At 41.3% G+C, this 20,914-nt stretch overlaps 1 protein-coding gene across 9 annotated transcripts in view; it reads right to left on the reverse strand.

The window, feature by feature from the left end:
- sptbn2 (spectrin, beta, non-erythrocytic 2) overlaps positions 1 to 20,914 on the reverse strand; it is a 92,733-nt gene that overhangs the window by 10,019 nt on the left and 61,800 nt on the right. For all 9 annotated transcript variants that reach the window (XM_061739637.1, XM_061739636.1, XM_061739639.1 and 6 more), the window contains 15 exons: positions 17,599 to 18,135; positions 16,493 to 16,695; positions 16,309 to 16,399; positions 16,013 to 16,159; positions 14,648 to 14,911; positions 12,609 to 12,833; positions 11,743 to 11,832; positions 9,685 to 9,963; positions 8,565 to 8,695; positions 7,007 to 7,211; positions 5,504 to 5,878; positions 3,984 to 4,228; positions 1,749 to 1,887; positions 1,593 to 1,677; positions 1,126 to 1,322 (listed from right to left, as the gene is read on the reverse strand). In XM_061739637.1, coding sequence (XP_061595621.1) covers positions 1,126 to 1,322; positions 1,593 to 1,677; positions 1,749 to 1,887; positions 3,984 to 4,228; positions 5,504 to 5,878; positions 7,007 to 7,211; positions 8,565 to 8,695; positions 9,685 to 9,963; positions 11,743 to 11,832; positions 12,609 to 12,833; positions 14,648 to 14,911; positions 16,013 to 16,159; positions 16,309 to 16,399; positions 16,493 to 16,695; positions 17,599 to 18,135 — 3,213 coding nt within the window. The remainder of the gene's footprint in view (positions 1 to 1,125; positions 1,323 to 1,592; positions 1,678 to 1,748; positions 1,888 to 3,983; positions 4,229 to 5,503; positions 5,879 to 7,006; positions 7,212 to 8,564; positions 8,696 to 9,684; positions 9,964 to 11,742; positions 11,833 to 12,608; positions 12,834 to 14,647; positions 14,912 to 16,012; positions 16,160 to 16,308; positions 16,400 to 16,492; positions 16,696 to 17,598; positions 18,136 to 20,914) is intronic.

Consider the following 20,914-nt stretch of genomic DNA (forward strand, 5'->3'; position numbering starts at 1 on the left):
CAGACCGGGATTCCCGAAGCAAGAAGCCTCAATGGAGATTGTACTTTCATGTACACACAAACGTACACTCATTCACATGCACACATGACCATAGCTGTGCACTAACAAACTTATTTTTTCAGGAATTAATATATTTCATCCAGCAAACGGCATCTGGCATTTTAGCTGATTTGACTGCCGTTTTTACCTGAACTGCTCATGTGAAACACGTATCTGATGGTTAAGGGGCTGTATGGTCTGAACTATTTTATTTGCTACATCGATCCAACGCAAAATAATTAAAAACCGTGCTTATTAATCACAAAACACAGTTTAAATAATATGACCAAATCCGCTACAACCGGTGTGTCAGTGTTCACCGCAGAACATTTTATTACTTGCGTATAAAGCCCAAAACGGCTTAGCGCCACATTATTTGCAAGACCTGATAGTGCCTTATGTTCCTGGCAGAGCTCTCCGTTCTCAGAGTGCAGGTTTACTCGTAGTTCCTAGAGTATCCAAATGTAGATTTGGAGGGCGGGCGTTCTGCTATCAGGCACCATTACTATGGAACCAACTTCCAATCTGGGTTAAGAAGGCTGACGCCACCTTCACCTTTAAAACTAAACTTAAAACCTTTCTGTTTAGTAAAGCCTATAGTTAGTGTTTAGTAAACCTCTAGCTGGTGTTGGTAAATCTCTAGTTAGTGTAAACCTAGTGTGTTAGAGTCAGTAGTCATAGTTGCAGCTATAGAACAAGACTATAATAGTTAGTCTCAAATATAGCGTCGTGGTAGATATGCTGCTATAGGCCTCTGCTGCAGGGGGGACCGACATGATCCACTGGGCCTCTCATCTCACCCTTCTTCTCCTCTCCTCTTCCCTTCCTCTCTTCTCCATTTCCATTTTTATTTTAAGTATCTCATAGCCATCATTTTTGTCCATCGTTTGCATGTTTGCAGGCCGGAGCCTCGGGAGCTGTGTGCTGGCCTGCGGTAGGGGAGTTTTTACCTGCCATTGTTTATGTAATAATTGCTCGGGGATCATGTTCTGGGTCTCTGGATAGCGTCTAGAGACAACATCTGTTGTATTAGACGCTATACAAATAAAATTGAATTGAATAAGAAGAAGACGCATCTCAACTTACAGTTGTGAGTTTCTCCAGCAGCACAAAGCGGTCCTCCCAAGCTGCAGCAAGTTTCTCAAAGGCTTCGTGGCGCTTGATTAAGCTCTCTACCTCATCCACATTGGTGCCCAGATCTGGGGCCTGCACCAGAGGCTCCTGTCCTGCCAGCCAGGACTCTGCCACGCAGGCATCACGGCCAAACTGCAGCACCTCCAGCACTAAAATGGGAGGGAAGAGTCAGGACAAAGGCAAAGAAGGTGTGCAAATAATGATACATTAGGAAATACAGTATGAGCAACACCAGAATCTGGTTCATATCCGTTAACTTCTAGAATAGCACCAAAAAAACACAGGCCCAACTCGGTTCATAAGACCACCATGTCGGTGCAGGGGAAAGAAGACTCCAATAACTCCATTATATCAGTACGAACAGTTAAAACACAATCTAGAGTCGTATCCATACGCCACTAGACATAAAGCATGAATACCGATTTGTAGGTGGTCCATCTTGTCTTGCCAGTTTTTGTTGATTCTGTCTCTCTTTTCCTGGAGCTGAGCAAGTTTCTCTCGGATCTGTGGGTCGAGGAAAATTTATCAGTGCGTATTCCTTTTAATAATGCTTCCTTTGAACCAATGAGACAAACCTCATCAGCTGCATAGTGATTTTTGTTGATAAGGGCATTCCCCATCTCTGTACAGGCAGTAAAGCTGTCTGCTCTGGTCTCAATCTCTGATTTGATGTCTTGGTGATTGGCAATGACCAACCCTGCAGAAGATACATCCCTGGAAAAAAAAACAGAAAGACCAGAGTCCATATGCATATGGGTCAATGACGAATAAGGATTTTCAACAGGTCAATCTTAAAATAATAAAAAAAAGAATATCTATTGCAGTAGTTCAAACATTAAGAATGTTGTGTACACAAAAAATTTCAGAGTTTTTTGTCAAGATGAATTGGCACTAGCCTTAAAAAAAACTCATTAAAATAAATTAATTTTCTTAACATCTTGACATCTTTTTTTTTTTTTTTTTTACAAGTTTTCAGTATTATACAAAAATGGTTGTTATTTTAATGGTCGCGCCACATGATATTTCATAAAATGGACGTCATCAGTCAAACTTTGTTTGTATATTATGATGGAAATATAAATACAAATGTGTTGCAATCTTATACACTACAAGAGATTTCAGAAATCATGCCAGATAGAAGAAGATTGATTTAAAAAACATTTAGGGCCAAATCCACAAAAGGATTGCGCGGCTTTTGCGGCCGCTAAACCGGTGCAAATGAGACAAAAAGAGAGAGTGTAATTCACAAAGCACCCGCAAAGGGGGAATTGCTCCACAAACTGCGCTGCCAAGCAAATAGTGGCAGTCTGCGCCGGTGCCATTTGCATGCATGCAAATTAGGTAATATTCATACATTCGGCGCAAAATTGCCCCCTTTTTATGCAAATAAGCCTCATTGCAAAAAGCGCCTAATTCACAAAGGCCAGGGCTATTTGCCACACGCAAAAATAGTGGAGCAAATACCGTGTTTCAGAACCATGTATTAACTGCGCGCAAAATCACTCCTCACTCCCCCTGCAGCTCTTTTTCTCTCTCTCTTCAATATGATTCAAGCCTGTGTGATACTGAATGATATTAAGGGTGAAATCTACAGTCAGACATGACTGTAGACAGTCAGATCAAGTGGGGTTGTGGACTTATCTCGGATTTAAAAATAAAAGTAACAGGACGGAGCTCAGGATTCATCCATACAGTAAAGGGGCTGCTTTATTACAAACAATTCCACTATATAAACATATAAATCTAGAATGTGTGTGTTTAACAGCTTAATAATGTCATCACATATCACAACATATATCAGACTTATAATAAAATAGCGCTGATCGTGTCCGAAGCTCAGCATCAGTCAGACTCTCAGCTGCTGCTGCAGATGGAGCCGCGGTGAGTGGGCTTCCCACCCGTCCCTTGAAATACGGAATTGTTACGTAATTGGGAATTAGAATTCATATAAAACAGTTATTTCCGTATTTCACAATCGTCCCATGTGCGTCTGTCACATACGCACACACTAGTTAAGCCTAATTATGCCTAAATAATGGTCCGCGTTAAATCGCCGCGTAACCCACGCCGTATGCTCTGCGTCGATTTAACGCGAAACCATAAATCATCCTTGAGCAGCACTGAGGGAGGAGGGGGAGCGGGCTGCCGTCCCGTCCTCGCACAGTGTCTTGATGATTTGTAATACAGGCTGAGCCTACCGTTAGTTCTTAAACTGTAAAAAAGCTTGGGTGGGGGGACATGCCCCCGCTGTTCCCAGTGGAAATTGCGCCCTTGCGCCTCACGGCGTTTTATTTTCACTCGCTTTATTTTTTATTTCTGCAGTTTTCATTATGGACCAATCTGTGTGCTGAAATATGGAGAACACTGGAAACAGCTCCGCTCACTCACTCAGACAAGTGCAAATTGCACTCAGCCGCAAAACTTTATGGGCGTGTTTGCTCCGGTATATCATTAAAGCAAAATCTTTTGTGAATAGGACCTTAAAGCAGGGCAAATTGCGGGCGCAGATGCGGCGCAATTCACAGCGCTATTTGCGGGCGTTTTTTGTGGATTTACCCCTTAGAGTGATTTTAAAAAAAGTTTTCAAAACAAGAGTCGTGGTTGGACGGTCGCACCACATGACATTTTGATGCTTAAAACAACAACAAAATCCTAAATAACTAGTATTTTTTGAAAAATTCAAGTGAGTCCATATGTGGGACAGGTAGGTCATATATATGTTTTTTTTTTTTTTTTAATCCATTTAAACCTTTTCTGAATTTCTGATTATAGTTACATCCATCATCTGGACTGGGAAATAAAGGATTCACCTGGGACTGTCGTGTGCATCGATCTGCAGGTTGACCCCGTCCATCCAGAGCATGAGGTCTCGCACCATGTTGCAGAAGCGGAACTTCTCCACCGTGTCCAGCAGGAGGAGCCGGCGGGCCTGGCAGGCCTCCAGCAGCCCGTCCCAGGCCGTCGACACCGCATGTTCACTCCTGTGAATGTCATCAGCCTTTTCTCCAGCATAGGCCTTTTGTAGCCGTGCTGCATCGTCCTGCACCTGGTTCACCTGGGAGTTTCAAAAACAAGGGGAGATATTCAGTGTTCAACTCAAATGCCGCTCTTGTTATGTAATAGAGGGTTTGCATCGACGTCACTTCCCCACTGGACCAGCCCCCTTACTCACACTGAGTGGTAAAAACAGCTGCAACTAGTGGAGAAGACGGGATAACAGCTGATTATCGGCTTAAATTAAAGACAGTTGGACTTGACAGTGACCCGTACAGTTACCAAGAACCAGTGGTCCATGGACATTAATATTTGGTACAGTTACCAAGAACCAGTGGTCCATGGACATTAATATTTGGCCACGAATCCAGTTTCCTGATATTTATATGTACTTAATTTCTACACCGGGGAAATACACGAAGCAAAGCTTGAAGGCTTACAAAAGTCTTGACGCTTGGTCCGACTTCAAGGCAGGATTTGTTGTAGAAATTAAAGTGATGAGGACACCGAACTTTATGATTTGACCGTTTAACGTTAGCTACCCAAAAATCCAACATTACCTGATACAAAATGGGAACCGCAAATCCACGTTTTGGTGCCTGGAATCCAGTTGTTTCTGCGAATTGCAGCAATCCATTTGTCTCTTTTAAGCTTAATTTTCGGCAGTCTGTAAAACGATAACTCCGATTTCTTGCTAAATCTACAAATGCCAAAATGTTCATATCCTTCATTACATTTATAAAATGATTAGTCTCCTCCTCAATCCAAAAGTGTGGCGTGGTCTTGCGTTTCTCATGTTTATAAGAACTTCCTGGACTCAAAAGACCAGGATTCCTTGTGAACAGAACATGCGCAGAAAACAAATTCCTGTTCCGTTTGATGGGGATATTCTGTTTGGCGTTTACATGACAGAATATTCGGGTTTTAAAAGGAGTAACCCAGGGGTCATATTGGGGTTTTTAAAAAACCGAATATGAGCAAATTCCGGTTATTCAAAGGGGTTATTGGTGTTTACATGGCCGTGCAAAACCGGGTTATTGCTAATATTCGGATTTTAAAAGGGTTATTGACTGCATGGAAACGCAGTCTATGAGTACAGTCGATCGCACAACAGCTCTTTCCCATTTTAGATGTTTTACAGTTGCTCAAACTGAAAGTCTACGCTGACACTCAGTCTTTCTGACACTCAGTCTTTCTGACACTCAGTCTTTCTGACACTCAGTCTTTCTGACACTCAGTCTTTCTGACACTCAGTGGGCGTAACCCGCTGTGAAGTCGCATCCGTGACTTCATGTGCATTCCCTCTATAAAAAATGTCTCAGACGGTATAACTCACCTGCCCACTGAGGGCCTGGATGTCGTTCTCAGAAGTGTTGTGCTGTCTGTGTAGATGCTGAACGGTGTTCAGGTCTCGGCCGAGGTCCGAGGGCAGTGCTTCTTTCTTCTCCTTGACGCGTCCGAGAACCTCCATGGCATCTTGATGGAATCGGTGCAGCTCATAGGACGCTGCTAACATTTGCGTGCGTGTGTCAATGAGTTCCAACAGATCAGCCCAGGCCTCATTTAAACCGTCCTTCCACTCGGCCACGCTGGCGTTCTCAGGGTGGCCCGACTCAATCAGGTCATCCGCTAAGCCGTTTACACCATCTACACGCTCCTGGCCAATGGTGCTGGTGTCACGAGCAAACTCGCGGAACTTGTCCCTCAGCATCTGTAGAAAAGAAATGGAGGAAGAAATGGAGTTAACATAGTTAACACAATTATTGGCCCTAATATAAGACGACCCTGATTATAAGACGACCCTCTCCTTTTCAAGACTCACGTTTCTTTTTAACACCAAATTCAATTTTTATACAGAAAATGATTACAGTACATCTGAAACAAATGATTATAGCAATATATTCCAGAGAAAAAGCATGTTATTTTGCCTCATTCAAATCATCATCTTAAAGTTTGCATCATAACTTCTCCTCAGCTGCCGATTCACCTGCCGATCTTCCACCCACTTTTCTCCAGATTGTCGCTACGTTTCTCCATTTTTTTGTTATCTCTTCTCTTATTTTCTTCTCTTTTCTTTCTTACCGCTATTTTTTATTTTTCTTCTTCGTGCTACCGCTATTTTCATTTTTCTTCTTCGTGACAGGGGTTCGCTTTGGCCTGGGGAGTTAAGTTCAGCATTGGCTTTGCTCTCAATCAAAAAAAACTATGGGCAGATATTAGCAAATTTATTATTGACTCTTTCACTATAAATTTTAATTTACATTGGGAAAATGTTGTTTTTGGTTTCCATTGTTTCCCTAAAAAAGAAGGAAAATGTTACTTTTTGATAAATCTGTTTTTATTTCTTGCCAAATTTCATATTCATAAGAGTACATTTTCAAAGAAAACCCCTTACTTTTATGTTTTCCAGAAAGAAATGGAACTTTACTTAAAACTAATCACTAAATCATCAAATGAAAAGGCTATTAAAACCGTAGACTTGTGTAATATGTATAATCTTCTTGAATAACGAACATCACCCCTGGTACATGTTCTGTATTCTATTTGTATACTGTTCTTGTATAATATTCTGTGATCATTCTTTTAAATAAAGTTAAAAAAAAAAAACAAAAACAAAAAAAAAAGTTAAGTTCAGCATTCGCTTTAAAGATATCTGGCACCATCTAACGTTGTGAACAGGTATAATGTCTAGAGACCCCGAATATAAGACGACCCCCAATTTTTCAGTCTTATTTCAATGCAAAAAACACTGTCTTATATTGGGGCCACTACGGAAATTCAGCTCGATTTCCCATGCTTTCATGTCTTCAAAGCACAAGACTGTGAAAAAACGACTCACAGTGACATGTTCGTAGTCCTGTCCCAGTTCATGGGAGCCAGCGACGACCTCCCGCTCAGCGATCCACTGCTCCAGGTCGTCCACCTCCCGCTTCAGCTGGGTCAGCCGGAGTCTCTCCTGCAGCCGCCCACGACGCTCTTCAGCCAAGTCTTTCAGACCTGCATACAGCTTGTCCACCTGGGCTTGTCGTAAGGTGATTCTTTCACTGTTTGATAGAAAATGAGAGTCGCATGAGTCCAAACGTTGTTCATAATGGGGCATGTCCTGCAGCAGACACTCAGCACGACTCCACTCGCCACGCCTCGGTTTTGCGCTTCTCCACTAGAGGTCTAACGTGTCGATTAGATACTTTTTCTGTAACTATTCTGCTGAGGTTCTAAGCGGCTGAGTCGGCTGTATCTGACATCATCACACTACAGGCCACCGATTGGTCGGGGGGTTGGAGTCAGACGTCTGAGTCAGGAGGAGGAAATCAGCGGAAGAGCGACTCTTCATTTTATTCAACAGGCAAAAGTCTGTTTCATGATCCAACTCTGAGGGTCAGATGTTCATAAACCTGGTGGCTGAGGAGAGAATTAAAAAGGGATCTAGACGGGCGCTAAGGAACGACAAGATCCACTAGGAGCTCTGTCTCTTCATACAGTAGCTGCTCGTGGCTCAATCAATCAATTACTTTATTTGTCCCCAAGGGGGCGATTAGTTTTGAGACAGGAGAAGCAAAAAATGTTAAATATACATAAAATATACATAATAAGTTACAATAGGTTACACATCATAGTATAGACCTAAGCTTAAGAGGGAAGGCTTTTTCACCCACAACCTTTTCCTTCCGGCATTTAAAAGAACAATAGCGGAGGAACAAAGGAGTGTTTGTATCTGTTAGTCTAAGCAGTAACTGATGGTAGAAACTGAAACTGTTTATTAAGGGATGTGAGAATCAGACAACATGGAGTTTCTTGATCAGCTGTTTGTTATAAAGTTCTTGTAAAGTTTGTTGAGCCGACCCAATGATTTTACTGCTTAGACTGACAACCTTATTGAGCAAGTTTCTGTCTTTGACCTTCAAGGATTGAAACCAACAAATGAAAGAAAAAGTGATGACAGATTCAATGAAAGAACGATAAAACATAGTCATCAGGGAAGAATCCACCTGGAATTTAGAAAGTTTTCGAAGACAAAAAAGGCACTGCTGGCTTTTCTTACATATTGAGTCTGAATTTTTTCCAAATGACAGTTGACCCAGCTGACTTTTCAGCAGCGCCGAGACAAACTAAAAAAAAAAACTTGAAGCTTCACTTGAAGCTTCTTTCACTCTCATTTTTTAACTTGATATCAAACACAAGTCACAGTCCCAGCAGCACATCTATCATCTCCTCCAGGTTCTACATCTTTAGTGTTGTTGTCTTCTTCGTTTAGATCACACAATCAAATACGTCTTCACTCCAACCTCCTACTTCTGATCTGAGTGTCTAAAAAGAAACGATGGCAAGTCGAGTCGCGCTGAGTAGGTACTAGTATAAAAGCGTCATTAAAGATTGAAAAGCTTGTGTGCTCTGACCTCTCGGGGTGTTCGCTGGTGACCATGAGGCGGCTGCTGTTGGCCAGCTGGTGAATGGTCTGGGCGTAATCTTCCAGGGCCTGCTCCAGGGTCTGGTGCTTCTTCACCATCACCAGAGCGCTTTGCTCATCCTGGGAGAACAACGAAGATGTGAATAAGAATCAAACAGGAATCCTGATGTACAGTATAAAGACATTTCATAATCATTTTGAGTTTAATTCTTATTAGCATTCATACTCCACAAGAAGAAGGAATGATTTGCATAGCCCCTTCTGTAGAACCGCAGTTGCTAGATTTTCATTTATGTATCAAGGTGTTGTGCTGCGGAACAGTTTAAAACATCTAAGTGAAACATGCTCAACATTATCTGCATTTAAAAGAGAAAGATGAAAAAAAGTTTATAGATTTTTAATATATCTGTTTTTCATTCACCATAATTGAAATATATTTCTAAGCTATTTAACTGTATTCTGAAGTATCATATAACTCTGAGTTATCAGTAATACTGTAAAGGCCTATGGATTGTGCTTATATGGTTTTGTGAATTATTGTTTTTGATTTTTTTCTTGTTTTTAGGAGGGGGGGTTTTATGACCTCTCCTGCACATCTTTTGTTAATTTTTTTCCTCTGTGTAATGTTCCTTTTTACAAGTGCAAACAATACAGGACTGTCTCAGAAAATTTGAATATTGTGATAAAGTTTTTTATTTTCTGTAATGCAATTAAAAAAACAAAAATGTCATACATTCTGGATTCATTACAAATCAACTGAAATATTGCAAGCCTTTTATTATTTTAATATTGCTGATTATGGTTTACGGTTTAAGATTCCCAGAATATTCAATTTTTTTTAGATAGGAAATTTGAGTTTTCTTAAGCTGTAAGCCATGATCAGCAATATTAAATAATAAAAGGCTTGCAATATTTCAGTTGATTTGTAATGAATCCAGAATGTATGACATTTTTGCATTACAGAAAATAAAGGACTTTATCACAATATTCAAATTTTCTGAGACAGTCCTGTAAAAAAAAAAAAAACACAGAAGAAGAGGAAATAATAACGTTTCATCAATACAAAGAAAAACTGCAAACTGTCCAATTTACATGTAGTCAGAAATTACCTTAGCTTTTTCTTCAGACATCATGTGCAGCTCTTGTTCTCCCATCCAGGCCTCGGCCTCGGCGGCGTCGGCGTAGAACTGCTGAGCACGGTTGGCCTCCATGAGGCGGGCGTGACGTTTGTCCGTCTCTGCGATCAGCTGGTCCCAGAGCTCCTTCAGCTCCACCAGCCGCTCCTCCAGAACAGACTGTCTCTCCCCGTCCACCTGGCTCTGCGTCTGGCCCCGTCGGTGGATGTCATCGATGCGGGGCTGGTGGCCCTGGATCTCCTTATGCAACGTCTGAGTCACAAGAAACACATCACATTTACCTTCACTGGGGACTGGGGGACACGTTAGGAGCTGAACTTACTTAAAGTGTTGTAGTTGTTCACATATGACACACAGTGCAAGTCACTGCCAAAAATAAAACTATGGTAAAAACTACAAACTATGGTAAAAGAACGTTGATATACAGAGCTACGTCTGAATGGAGCCCACTTCCCAAACACTTTAACCAAGCAAATAACATAAAAGAATTCAAATTGTTAGTAAAGAAACATCTCATGAATAGATACATATAAAACTTATTTAATTATTATTAAATAAATAAATAATGTAGATAGTATATATATATATATATATATATATATATATATATATATACAGTGTTTCCCCTACCATTATATAGGCCTGGCGGGGCCGCCAGGCCAACGAGACCCCCCGCCAGGCCTAAAAAAAAAAATCAATGATAATTTACGTTTAGGAGCCTCTGCAGCGCTGTTCTGCAACGGGAGTCAACCTGCTTCGTTGCCTAGTAACGCTGCTGAGAGCGCAGGCATATTATTATATATTATGGGATGTATAGAGTTTGTAGCTAGCCAAAAAAAAAAGAAAAAATATCGCGGGTGACAGACAACATGATATAAAGAAATGTTTCTGCCAGGTCCGTGTGTTTGTGTTTGCATGAGACGCTGCAGGGAAGCGTGAAGGAAAACACAGCCTGAGGACACACCAGGCTTCCGCGGGGTCCTAGCGCCAGCCATGTATGAGCCTGAACCGGTCCGACTGGTGACCCAGTAAAAAACAACGCATTTAAACATCTGGCAGGGATCCCAAATTGCTTAATAACCATAAATACAGCCCTTAGTTGTACCACACTCCCCATGGTAAATTTCCAATTTGTTGTTTAGCTTACATTTTTGTTCTGATTGAGCTTCTTTTTTTGGTAAGCAATAATGACGAAAATAACACAGACAATAGATTGTCTTTCCAGTAGAACCACTAAAGGTTCATTTTTTCCCCAGTCAAATGCATGTAACTCTGTTATAACAAAACGGGAAAAAAAATCTTCTACAATGTTTAAATTATTTATAACTGATATAATCTCAATTGTGAATAGGGATGTTTTGTGGCATATGCCGTCAGCACAAGCAGCCGTTAAAAGAGGACCATCCCAGAGGGTTTACATAGAGATCCCTCGGAAATAGAAAAGATGCTCAATGCTCATATGGGTCAGAGCTTTCAGGCCCGTGACACTTTGGTTAAAGGTTAGACTAAATCTTATTATTTCATTGAAGTGATATCATTCAGCAATATAGGCCTACAATGATTTTTAATGTAAAACTTTGTTATATTGCTGCATATCACATGTCCAATATGCCGTCCCACGCGCCTCGTCTGTTTAGGATTTTTTCGGTGGGTACCACCGGGCCTGAAAAAAATTCTAGGGGAAACACTGATATATATATATATATATATATATATATATATACACACACAAACACAGTATATATAAATAAATAATATAAATAAATGAATATTTATTAAAAATGGCTATTGGTGCAAACTATGGTAACTATTCATTGTTTGAATTTGTTGATGTTATAAAATGTATTGTTTTTGTTTATATCTAAATGTTAAACGGAATTACTTTTTATTTTTTCTTTAGGAATAGGAATCGTTTGGAAAATTTTGCAAACGATTCCAAGGAATTGAAACACTGGTTACCGGTCCTGAACAAGAACCGATTCTGGATTTCCATCCCTAGTACTAGTGAGGCCTAATTCTGCTGTCGTGTACCTGATTCTTCTTGATCAGCAGTTGGACGGTGGGCAGGTCTTTTCCATGGTCTATGGAAGCTGCCAGGGGCATCCTCTCCTTCACCCACAACTGAGACACAAAACAATGACAAAAACCAGGAATCAGTCAAACTGGGACAGAAAGGTTATGCATATTACATTAAACTTTATAAATGTATTCATTTACTGGTGGACCAGTGATTAGTCCTTGTAGCACCCTATAATGTAATAATTTCCTATAATGTAATAATTTCCTATAATGTAATAATTTCCTGAAAATGTAATAACGCCTGAAAATGTAATAAAATTTGCTCTTAACTCAATCTAAAATGTAATAAAATCCAAATCCAATAATGTAATAACTTCCCCAATAATGTATTAAAATATCCTGACTGATATTGTAATAAAATTTTTACCGATTATGTAGTACCTTATTACATTATTGGGAATTTATTACATTTTCAGGTGGGTCTTTTTTTTTCTTCCAAAACTGATAATGTAATACTTGACAAATAACGTAATATATATGTTAATTTTCAGTCCAGAATTCTACATTTTGTGTTTTAAGTACCTAAGAATGTTACATTATATACGCTGGATTTGAAACACCAGAATGACTATTGGGTTAAATTGCAGACTTTGAGTACCATGTAATAAATTCCCAATAACGTAATAAGGTATTACATTATCGGTAAAAATGTTATTACAATATCCATCAGGATATTTTATTACATTATTGGGGAAGTTATTACATTATTGGGTTTTATTACATTTCCGATTGAGTTAAGTGCAAATTTTATTACATTTTCAGGCGTTATTACATTTTCAGGTAATTATTACATGATAGGGTGCTACAGTCCTACTCACAATTTCATCTTCCAGGTCTCTGTTGAACTGATGTGCTTCTTTGGAGGCCATCAGTCTCTGTTTCCTCAGTTTGAGGGGTTCCTGGAGGCTGGAGAAGTTTTCAGTGACGAGCCTTTGCTGACCATCTATTTCTGTCAGCCCGGCGTCCTCCTGGGACAGAGCCAGAGCCTGAGACTGCAGGGCCTGCACCTCCTTCTCTCTGACCTCCATCTGATGCTCCAGCATCTGAACGGGTACAAGACACAAATAAAAAGCATAGGGATGTTAAAAAATCTACAACAAAAACTCACTTAGAACTCAGTGATTTATCTCACATAAATTAGGACGACACCTAATGAAACCTCATTGACTACACTTGTGACATGGAGGGCCGTCTTAAAAGAGGACATTTCAGAAGATGACTGGAAAATATGTGAAAAATCTCAGAAACAAACAGCAAATCTAAAGCTACTCCAATATAACTGGTTAATGCAGACATATACAAATCCTGTCAAAGTAAATAAATATAACAGTAATATACCTGACAATTGTTTCAAATGCAATGAGGTTCAGGGAACATTTGTGAGCTGTGTCTGGGAATGTGACAAAATAAAACATTTCTGGAGGGAGGTAATTAATAAAACCATGCTTCTCCTGTCCTGTATGAATATTCCACTGGAGCCTACGTTGTTATTGCTGCATCAACATCAAGCAGATCTCAATTTGAAACCCCAAGAGCGTAAATTTATTGATTTTGCTGTATTACAGGCAAAAAGGATTATTGCTCTTAACTGGAAGAAAACGGATGCGCCTACAATCGGTGCTTGGATCAACGTTATGGCACAATGTACAGGACTGTCTCAGAAAATTAGAATATTGTGATAAAGTTCTTTATTTTCTGTAATGCAATTAAAAAAAACAAAAATGTCATACATTCTGGATTCATTACAAATCAACTGAAATATTGCAAGCCTTTTATTATTTTAATATTGCTGATTATGGCTTACAGTTTAAGATTAAGATTCCCAGAATATTCAAATTTTTGGAGATAGGATATTTGAGTTTTCTTAAACTGTAAGCCATGATCAGCAATATTAAAATAATAAAAGGCTTGCAATATTTCAGTTGATTTGTAATGAATCCATAATTTATGACATTTTTGTTTTTGTATTGCATTACAGAAAATCACAATATTCAAATTTTCTGAGACAGTCCTGTATGTCAATGGAGAGAATAACATATACATTAAAAAACAAACTCGGGATGTACAAGGAAATCTGGAAACCGTTTAATCAATTCATTAAAAAAGGAGATTTAGATGCTTCTACGGGAGGAAAATGCAGGGCAGGAACCTAAATATCAGAGTAGTGGTTGAACCTCGGAAGGGGAAGGGTCTTGGAGGACGACAGCAAAAGAGTCATTTTAGTTTATGTGTAAGTTTTGTTTATGTATATCTTTAATTTGCTAGAGTTACCATTGGACGGTACTTATAATACTGTCATATTCTACTTTGTACTAATTTTGGACCTTATAAGAAGAGAGATGTAAAGAGAGAATGTCAATACAATATACAATAAAAAATAAATAAATATAAATCAATAATAATAACAATAATAATAATAATAATAATAATAATAATAATAATAATAAATACCTATAAATATTATTATTATTTAATAAATAAAAAACAATAAAATACAATATTTATTGTAATTGTTTTAATATTTCATGTATTCATTGTATTGTGGTTTGTTGTATGTATATTTATGCTTTCGGCAACAATGGTTACCATTCATGCCAATAAAGCCAATTTGAATTTAATTGAATTGAATTTAATGGATGTGGGTTGGGATGGGGGGGGGGGGTTAAGACTATTAAGTCAAAAGTTGTTGTGAAATGTCCTTTATAATAATATCCTGTACGTGAATAAAAAAAAAACAATAAAGATATTGTAAAAAAAAAAAAAAAAAAAAAAAAAAAGAGGACCACACCAAGGCTTTCAAATCTTTTTAACTTAAAAGATAAATAACATTTTGCTAGCACTGCAGCATGCAGTCTACCTGCTGCTTGTTGAGGAGGATGTTGACGCTGGTCAGATCTTTTCCATAGTCGTCACTGTGCAGCTTGCTCTCGAGGTTTTTCAACCAGACGTCCAGAGCAGAGCAGCTCTGAGTGAAAAGCTCTGCTCTGTTTGCATCAAACAAGCACTGGGCCTTGGTGCGGGTGGTGCTCTCCAGCTCCTCCCACTGGCGCTGCAGGTCCTCCAGGGTCTGCTCCACCACCGGCTTCAGCTCGGGCTTCTCTGCCACCAGGGCCTGGCCCTCCTGTTGGACACAACACAAACGCACAACGTTTCATTAAACCAAACATCTGGTGACGGAAATAAATAAGTGTCAGGTTCAGTAATCCCTCGCTATAACACGGTTCACTTTTCACGTCTCGCTGCTTCATGGATTTGCATTGTGCATTGTGTTCTGCATTCTGATTGGCTAAACAGTCTCCCTGCTTCTTCACTTCCTGTGTCAATAGAGTGAATGCGCATGACGTCACAGATGCGACTTCACAGCGGGTTACGCCCACTGAGTGTCAGTAAGACTGAGTGTCAGAAAGACTGAGTGGCAGCGTAAACTTTCAGTTTGAGCAACTGGAAAACATCTAAAATGGGAAAGAGCTGTTGTACGATCGACTGTACTCATAGATTGCGTTTACATGCAGTCAATAACCCTTTAAAAACCCGAATATTAGCAATAACCCGGTTTTGCACGGCCATGTAAACACCAATAACCCCTTTGAATAACCGGAATTTGCCACTCAGTGCGATTATGGGGGGCGTGGTCCAGCGGGAAAGTGACATCAATGCAAACCCTCTATAACGTTGGTCTCTTAGCAACAAGCTGAGAACGGCCAATGAGCTTCAGCAGCAGCTCAAGAACGGGACCCTTTGATTAATCGTTCATTACAGTCTCAAATATAACCAATGGTGGCATGTCGGTTTATAAGAATATTTTTGCCCAGAAGAAAAAAAAAAACGATAACAACGACCCATAAATATGTTCTTCTCTGGAAAAAAACCCACCTGCACCGTGGGCTTTAGAAGAAAAAGACACTACAGAGCGAGTCAGGATGCAGCAGCATCAGAAGAAAAGTGGAATACGCTCCAGTCAAAATCTGTCTTACTGTACTTATTGTATTTTTTTTTCATAATCATTTTTCATTTTCTCCCGTTCAAATCCAATTAATCGGGTCGCGGTGGGGCTGATCTCTGCAATTTGAAGCCTTGTAGAGTAATTGTAAAAAAATAAAATAAAAGGTTGCTACTTCGTGGATTTCCCCGATCACGGGTTCTTTTTGGAACGTAACCCCCGTGAAAAACCAGGGATTACTGTACATGTTTACTAAGTGCATCCACATAAACATGGCCATACCTTATCAATCTTGTCCAGCCAGTCTTTGTTGGAGGCCAACTCTGCCATGAAGGCCTGGTGTTTCTGCCACTTGCTGTGCAGATTTCTGGCTTCATCATAAGACATGTCCTGTGCTGTCAGCATCTTCTCATTGATCCACAAGGTGAGCTATAGAAAGAGATCATTATCAAACAGGGTTGACTTTATATCATTAATATAAATAGATAATACTATCTAAGGATTATTTATTATCATTAAAAAAGAAACATTTCCACCAACAATAATAGACAACTACAAATACAAGTATGAACCATCACCTCTTGTCCATCTTGGAGGAAGTGCTGAAGTTCCCTGTTATCTTTCAGCTTAGCCAGCAGTTCATTTGCAGCTGCTTTATTCTTACCATGCCTGCAGAAGAAAAACAGAAAGCTACAGTAAATATCTGCAAACATTACAAAGATAATGAAAACTTGCATTGATGGCATTTTTCACATTTCTGACCTTTCCTGGATTGAATCCACTTTTTCCTGGATCTTGTCAGAGTTTGCATTGGAGTCGTTAATGAGGCGTCGTCCAGCTTCCCCCACACCGTTTATCTTCTCCTCACTGGCCTCCGTGGTGGTGAGGAAGTCCTCGTGCTTCTTAATAGCCTCCTCTGCAGCCTGCAGGCTGCTGGGCATCTCTGTGTGGGACAGCACGTACTCCTACACACACAAATCAACATGAGATCTGGCCATGAAATAACTACACGCCCAATTATACACCTCATTTAAAAATAGTTTTTAAAGGCCTATATTTTAAAGGCCGACATATTGAAGATATTTACATGTATTTCATACATGTTATGGAGTATTATATATACATGACTGTCTCAGAAAATTTGAATATTGTGATAAAGTCCTTTATTTTCTGTAATGCAAAAATGTCATACATTCTGGATTCATTACAAATAAACTGAAATATTGCAAGCCTTTTGTTATTTTAATATTGCTGATTATGGCTTACAGCTTAAGAAAACTCAAATATCCTATCTCAAAAAATTAGAATATTCTGCGAATTTTAATCTTAAACTGTAAGCCATAATCAGCTATATTAAAATAATAAAAGGCTTGCAATATTTCAGTTGATTTGTAATGAATCCAGAATGTATGACATTTTTGCATTACAGAAAATAAAGGACTTTATCACAGTATTCTAATTTTCTGACATATACATATATATATATATACACACATATATATATATATATATATATATATATATATATATATATATATATATATATACACCGGTGTGTGTGTGTGTGTGTGTGTGTATATACATATACACACACATATATATATATATATATATATATATATATATATATATATATGTGTGTGTATATGTATATACACACACACACACACACACACACACACACCGGTATATATATATATATATATATATATATATATATATATATATATATATATATATATATATATATGTGTATATGTATATGTATATGTATATAGATAGATATACACACATTTATATACATATATATACACCACCAAACACGTATCTCCACAGCTCTCTACATTCATTGAATACATTTTTCTCACCTGGCTGTTGAGGAAAGCTTCTGCCTGTTTTGCATCTCTCAGGAATGTTTGGAAGTCAAAGGCTTGCGCCAACAGACTGTGGCGATTCTCCCACATGCGACGTAACTCGTGCCAGCCGGTGTCCAGAGCCTGGAGCCTCTGGGCCAGGAACATGTGCTGGGCATCCGTCTGACCCTGGGTCACCTCCTCTCCCACGGCCCGCATCTTCTCATAGTCCTCCTTGTAGTTGTCCACCTCGTTCTTGATGCTTTCGTGTTGGGCTAGCAGACTCTCGGCTTCAGGCAGGGAGGTGGGGATGTCCTCCGAGGCCACGGCCGTCTGAGTGCGAGACAGCCAGGACTGGAAGTCGTCCAGATCCCTGAGGAAACCCTGGAGTTTGCTGGCTTCTCCCAACGACTCTTCCCGACGCTTCATCGTTGCATTCAACTCCTCCCACACCTCTTGAATTTCAGCCAAGTGTCCTTGAATCTCGTCCGCCTGATCTGGATGTTCACTGGCAAGCTTGTCTGCCTCATATCTGAGGTCGTCCAATTTACCCTAAAAAGATGCATCACATTTATACAAAGAATTTGAATCAACATGAAACACAAATGAATCAAATGCAATTATTCTGCCATGTATTTATGTTGGGTCTTTTGTTTCAAGCCCCTTGTTACAACTGTGTATATATATACACAGTATATATATATATATATATATATATATATGTATGTATGGGTGTATGCGTATGTACATACATATGTATGTATGTATATGTACATATATATATGTGTAGTGTGATTATGTGTGTAAGTAGATATATACATAGATATAGAGCAGATACAGTATAGTGTAAATAAGTATATTTATATAAATATTTATATGGGCATGTGTACAAATATATAGAAATATTCAACTATGTGTATGTATAAGTATGTGTGTGAGTATAATTACAGTATATAATAATAATAATAATAATAATAATAATAATAATAATAATAATAATAATAATAATAATAATAATAATAATAATAAAAATAGGGGAAGGTGCCGTGCGATTTGGGTGGCAGCCGTGGGCGGGGGCCCCGGCGACCCAATCCCCGGACGACGACTCTGGCTTTAGGGACATGGAATGTCACCTCGTTGGGGGGGAAAGAGCCTGAGCTTGTGCGGGAGGCTGAGAGGTACCGACTAGAGATAGTCGGGCTCACCTCCACGCACAGCCTGGGCTCTGGAACCCAACTCCTTGAGAGAGGTTGGACTCTCTTCCACTCTGGAGTTGCCCATGGTGAGAGGCGGCGAGCTGGTGTGGGCTTGCTAATAGCTCCCCAGCTCAGCCGCCATGTGTTGGAGTTCTCCCCACTTAGCGAGAGGGTCGCTTCCCTGCGCCTTCGGGTCGGGGATAGGTCTCTCACTGTCGTTTCGGCCTACGGGCCGAACGGCAGTGCAGAGTACCCGGCCTTCCTGGAGGCCCTGGGAGGGGTGCTGGAAAGTGCCCCAACTGGGGACTCCATCGTTCTGTTGGGGGACTTCAACGCTCACGTGGGCAGCGACAGTGTTACCTGGAGAGGTGTGATTGGGAGGAACGGCCTCCCCGATCTGAACCCGAGTGGTGTTTTGTTGTTGGACTTCTGTGCTAGCCACAGTCTGTCCATCACGAACACCATGTTCGAGCATAAGGGTGTCCATCAGTGCACGTGGCACCAGGACACCCTAGGCCGGAGGTCAATGATCGACTTTGTTGTCGTTTCATCTGACCTTCGGCCGTATGTCTTGGACACTCGGGTGAAGAGAGGGGCTGAGCTGTCAACCGATCACCACCTGGTGGTGAGTTGGATCCGCTGGCAGGGGAGGAAGCTGGTCAGACCTGGAAGACCCAAGCGTATCGTGAGGGTCTGCTGGGAACGTCTGGCAGATTCCCCTGTCAGGGAGGTCTTCAACTCCCACCTCCGGGAGAGCTTTGACCGGATTCCGAGGGAGGCCGGAGACATTGAGTCCGAATGGACCATGTTCTCCACTTCCATTGTTGACGCGGCCGTCCGGAGCTGCGGCCGTAAGGTCTCCGGCGCCTGTCGCGGCGGCAATCCCCGAACCCGGTGGTGGACACCGGAAGTAAGGGATGCCGTCAAGCTGAAGAAGGAGTCCTACCGAGCCTGGCTAGCTCGGCGGACTCCCGAGGCAGCTGACGGGTACCGGCAGGCCAAGCGGACTGCGGCCCGGGCGGTCGCGGAAGCAAAAACTCGGGTCTGGGAAAAGTTCGGGGAGGCCATGGAGGAGGACTACCGGTCGGCCTCGAGGAAATTCTGGCAAACCATCCGGCGCCTCAGGAGGGGGAAGCAGTGCTCCACCAACACTGTTTACAGTGGAGGAGGGGAGCTGTTGACCTCGACTGGGGACATCGTCGGGCGGTGGAAGGAATACTTCGAGGATCTCCTCAATCCCGCTGACACGCCTTCCGTTGAGGAAGCAGAGGCTGAGGACTCAGAGGTTGATTCATTCATCACCCAAGCTGAAGTCACTGAGGTAGTTCGGAAGCTCCTCGGTGGCAAGGCACCGGGGGTGGATGAGATCCGCCCTGAGTACCTCAAGTCTCTGGATGTTGCGGGGCTGTCGTGGCTGACACGCCTCTGCAGCATCGCGTGGCAGTCGGGGACAGTGCCTCTGGACTGGCAGACCGGGGTGGTGGTCCCTCTCTTCAAAAAGGGGGACCGGAGGGTGTGTTCCAACTACCGGGGAATCACACTCCTCAGCCTCCCGGGGAAAGTCTATTCCAGGGTGCTGGAGAGGAGAATCCGGCCGATAGTCGAACCTCGGATTCAAGAGGAACAATGCGGTTTTCGTCCCGGTCGTGGAACACTGGACCAGCTCTACACCCTCCGCAGGGTGCTCGAGGGCGCATGGGAGTTTGCCCAACCAGTCCACATGTGTTTTGTGGACTTGGAGAAGGCTTTCGACCGTGTCCCACGTGGCGTCCTGTGGGGGGTGCTCCGAGAGTATGGGGTCGGAGGCCCTCTGCTGAGGGCTGTACGGTCCCTGTATGACCGGAGCAGGAGCTTGGTTCGCATTGCCGGCAGTAAGTCAGACCTGTTCCCGGTGCGTGTTGGACTCCGGCAGGGTTGCCCTTTGTCACCGGTTCTGTTCATTATTTTTATGGACAGAATTTCTAGGCGCAGCCAGGGGCCGGAGGGGGTACGGTTCGGGAGCCACTTGATTTCATCTCTGCTTTTTGCAGATGATGTGGTCTTGTTGGCTCCCTCGAGCCAGGACCTTCAGCATGCACTGGGGCGGTTTGCAGCCGAGTGTGAAGCAGCTGGGATGAGAATCAGCACCTCTAAGT

The sequence above is a fragment of the Cololabis saira genome, chromosome 14 (genome assembly GCF_033807715.1).
Source record: "Cololabis saira isolate AMF1-May2022 chromosome 14, fColSai1.1, whole genome shotgun sequence".
NCBI lineage: Eukaryota > Metazoa > Chordata > Actinopteri > Beloniformes > Belonidae > Cololabis > Cololabis saira.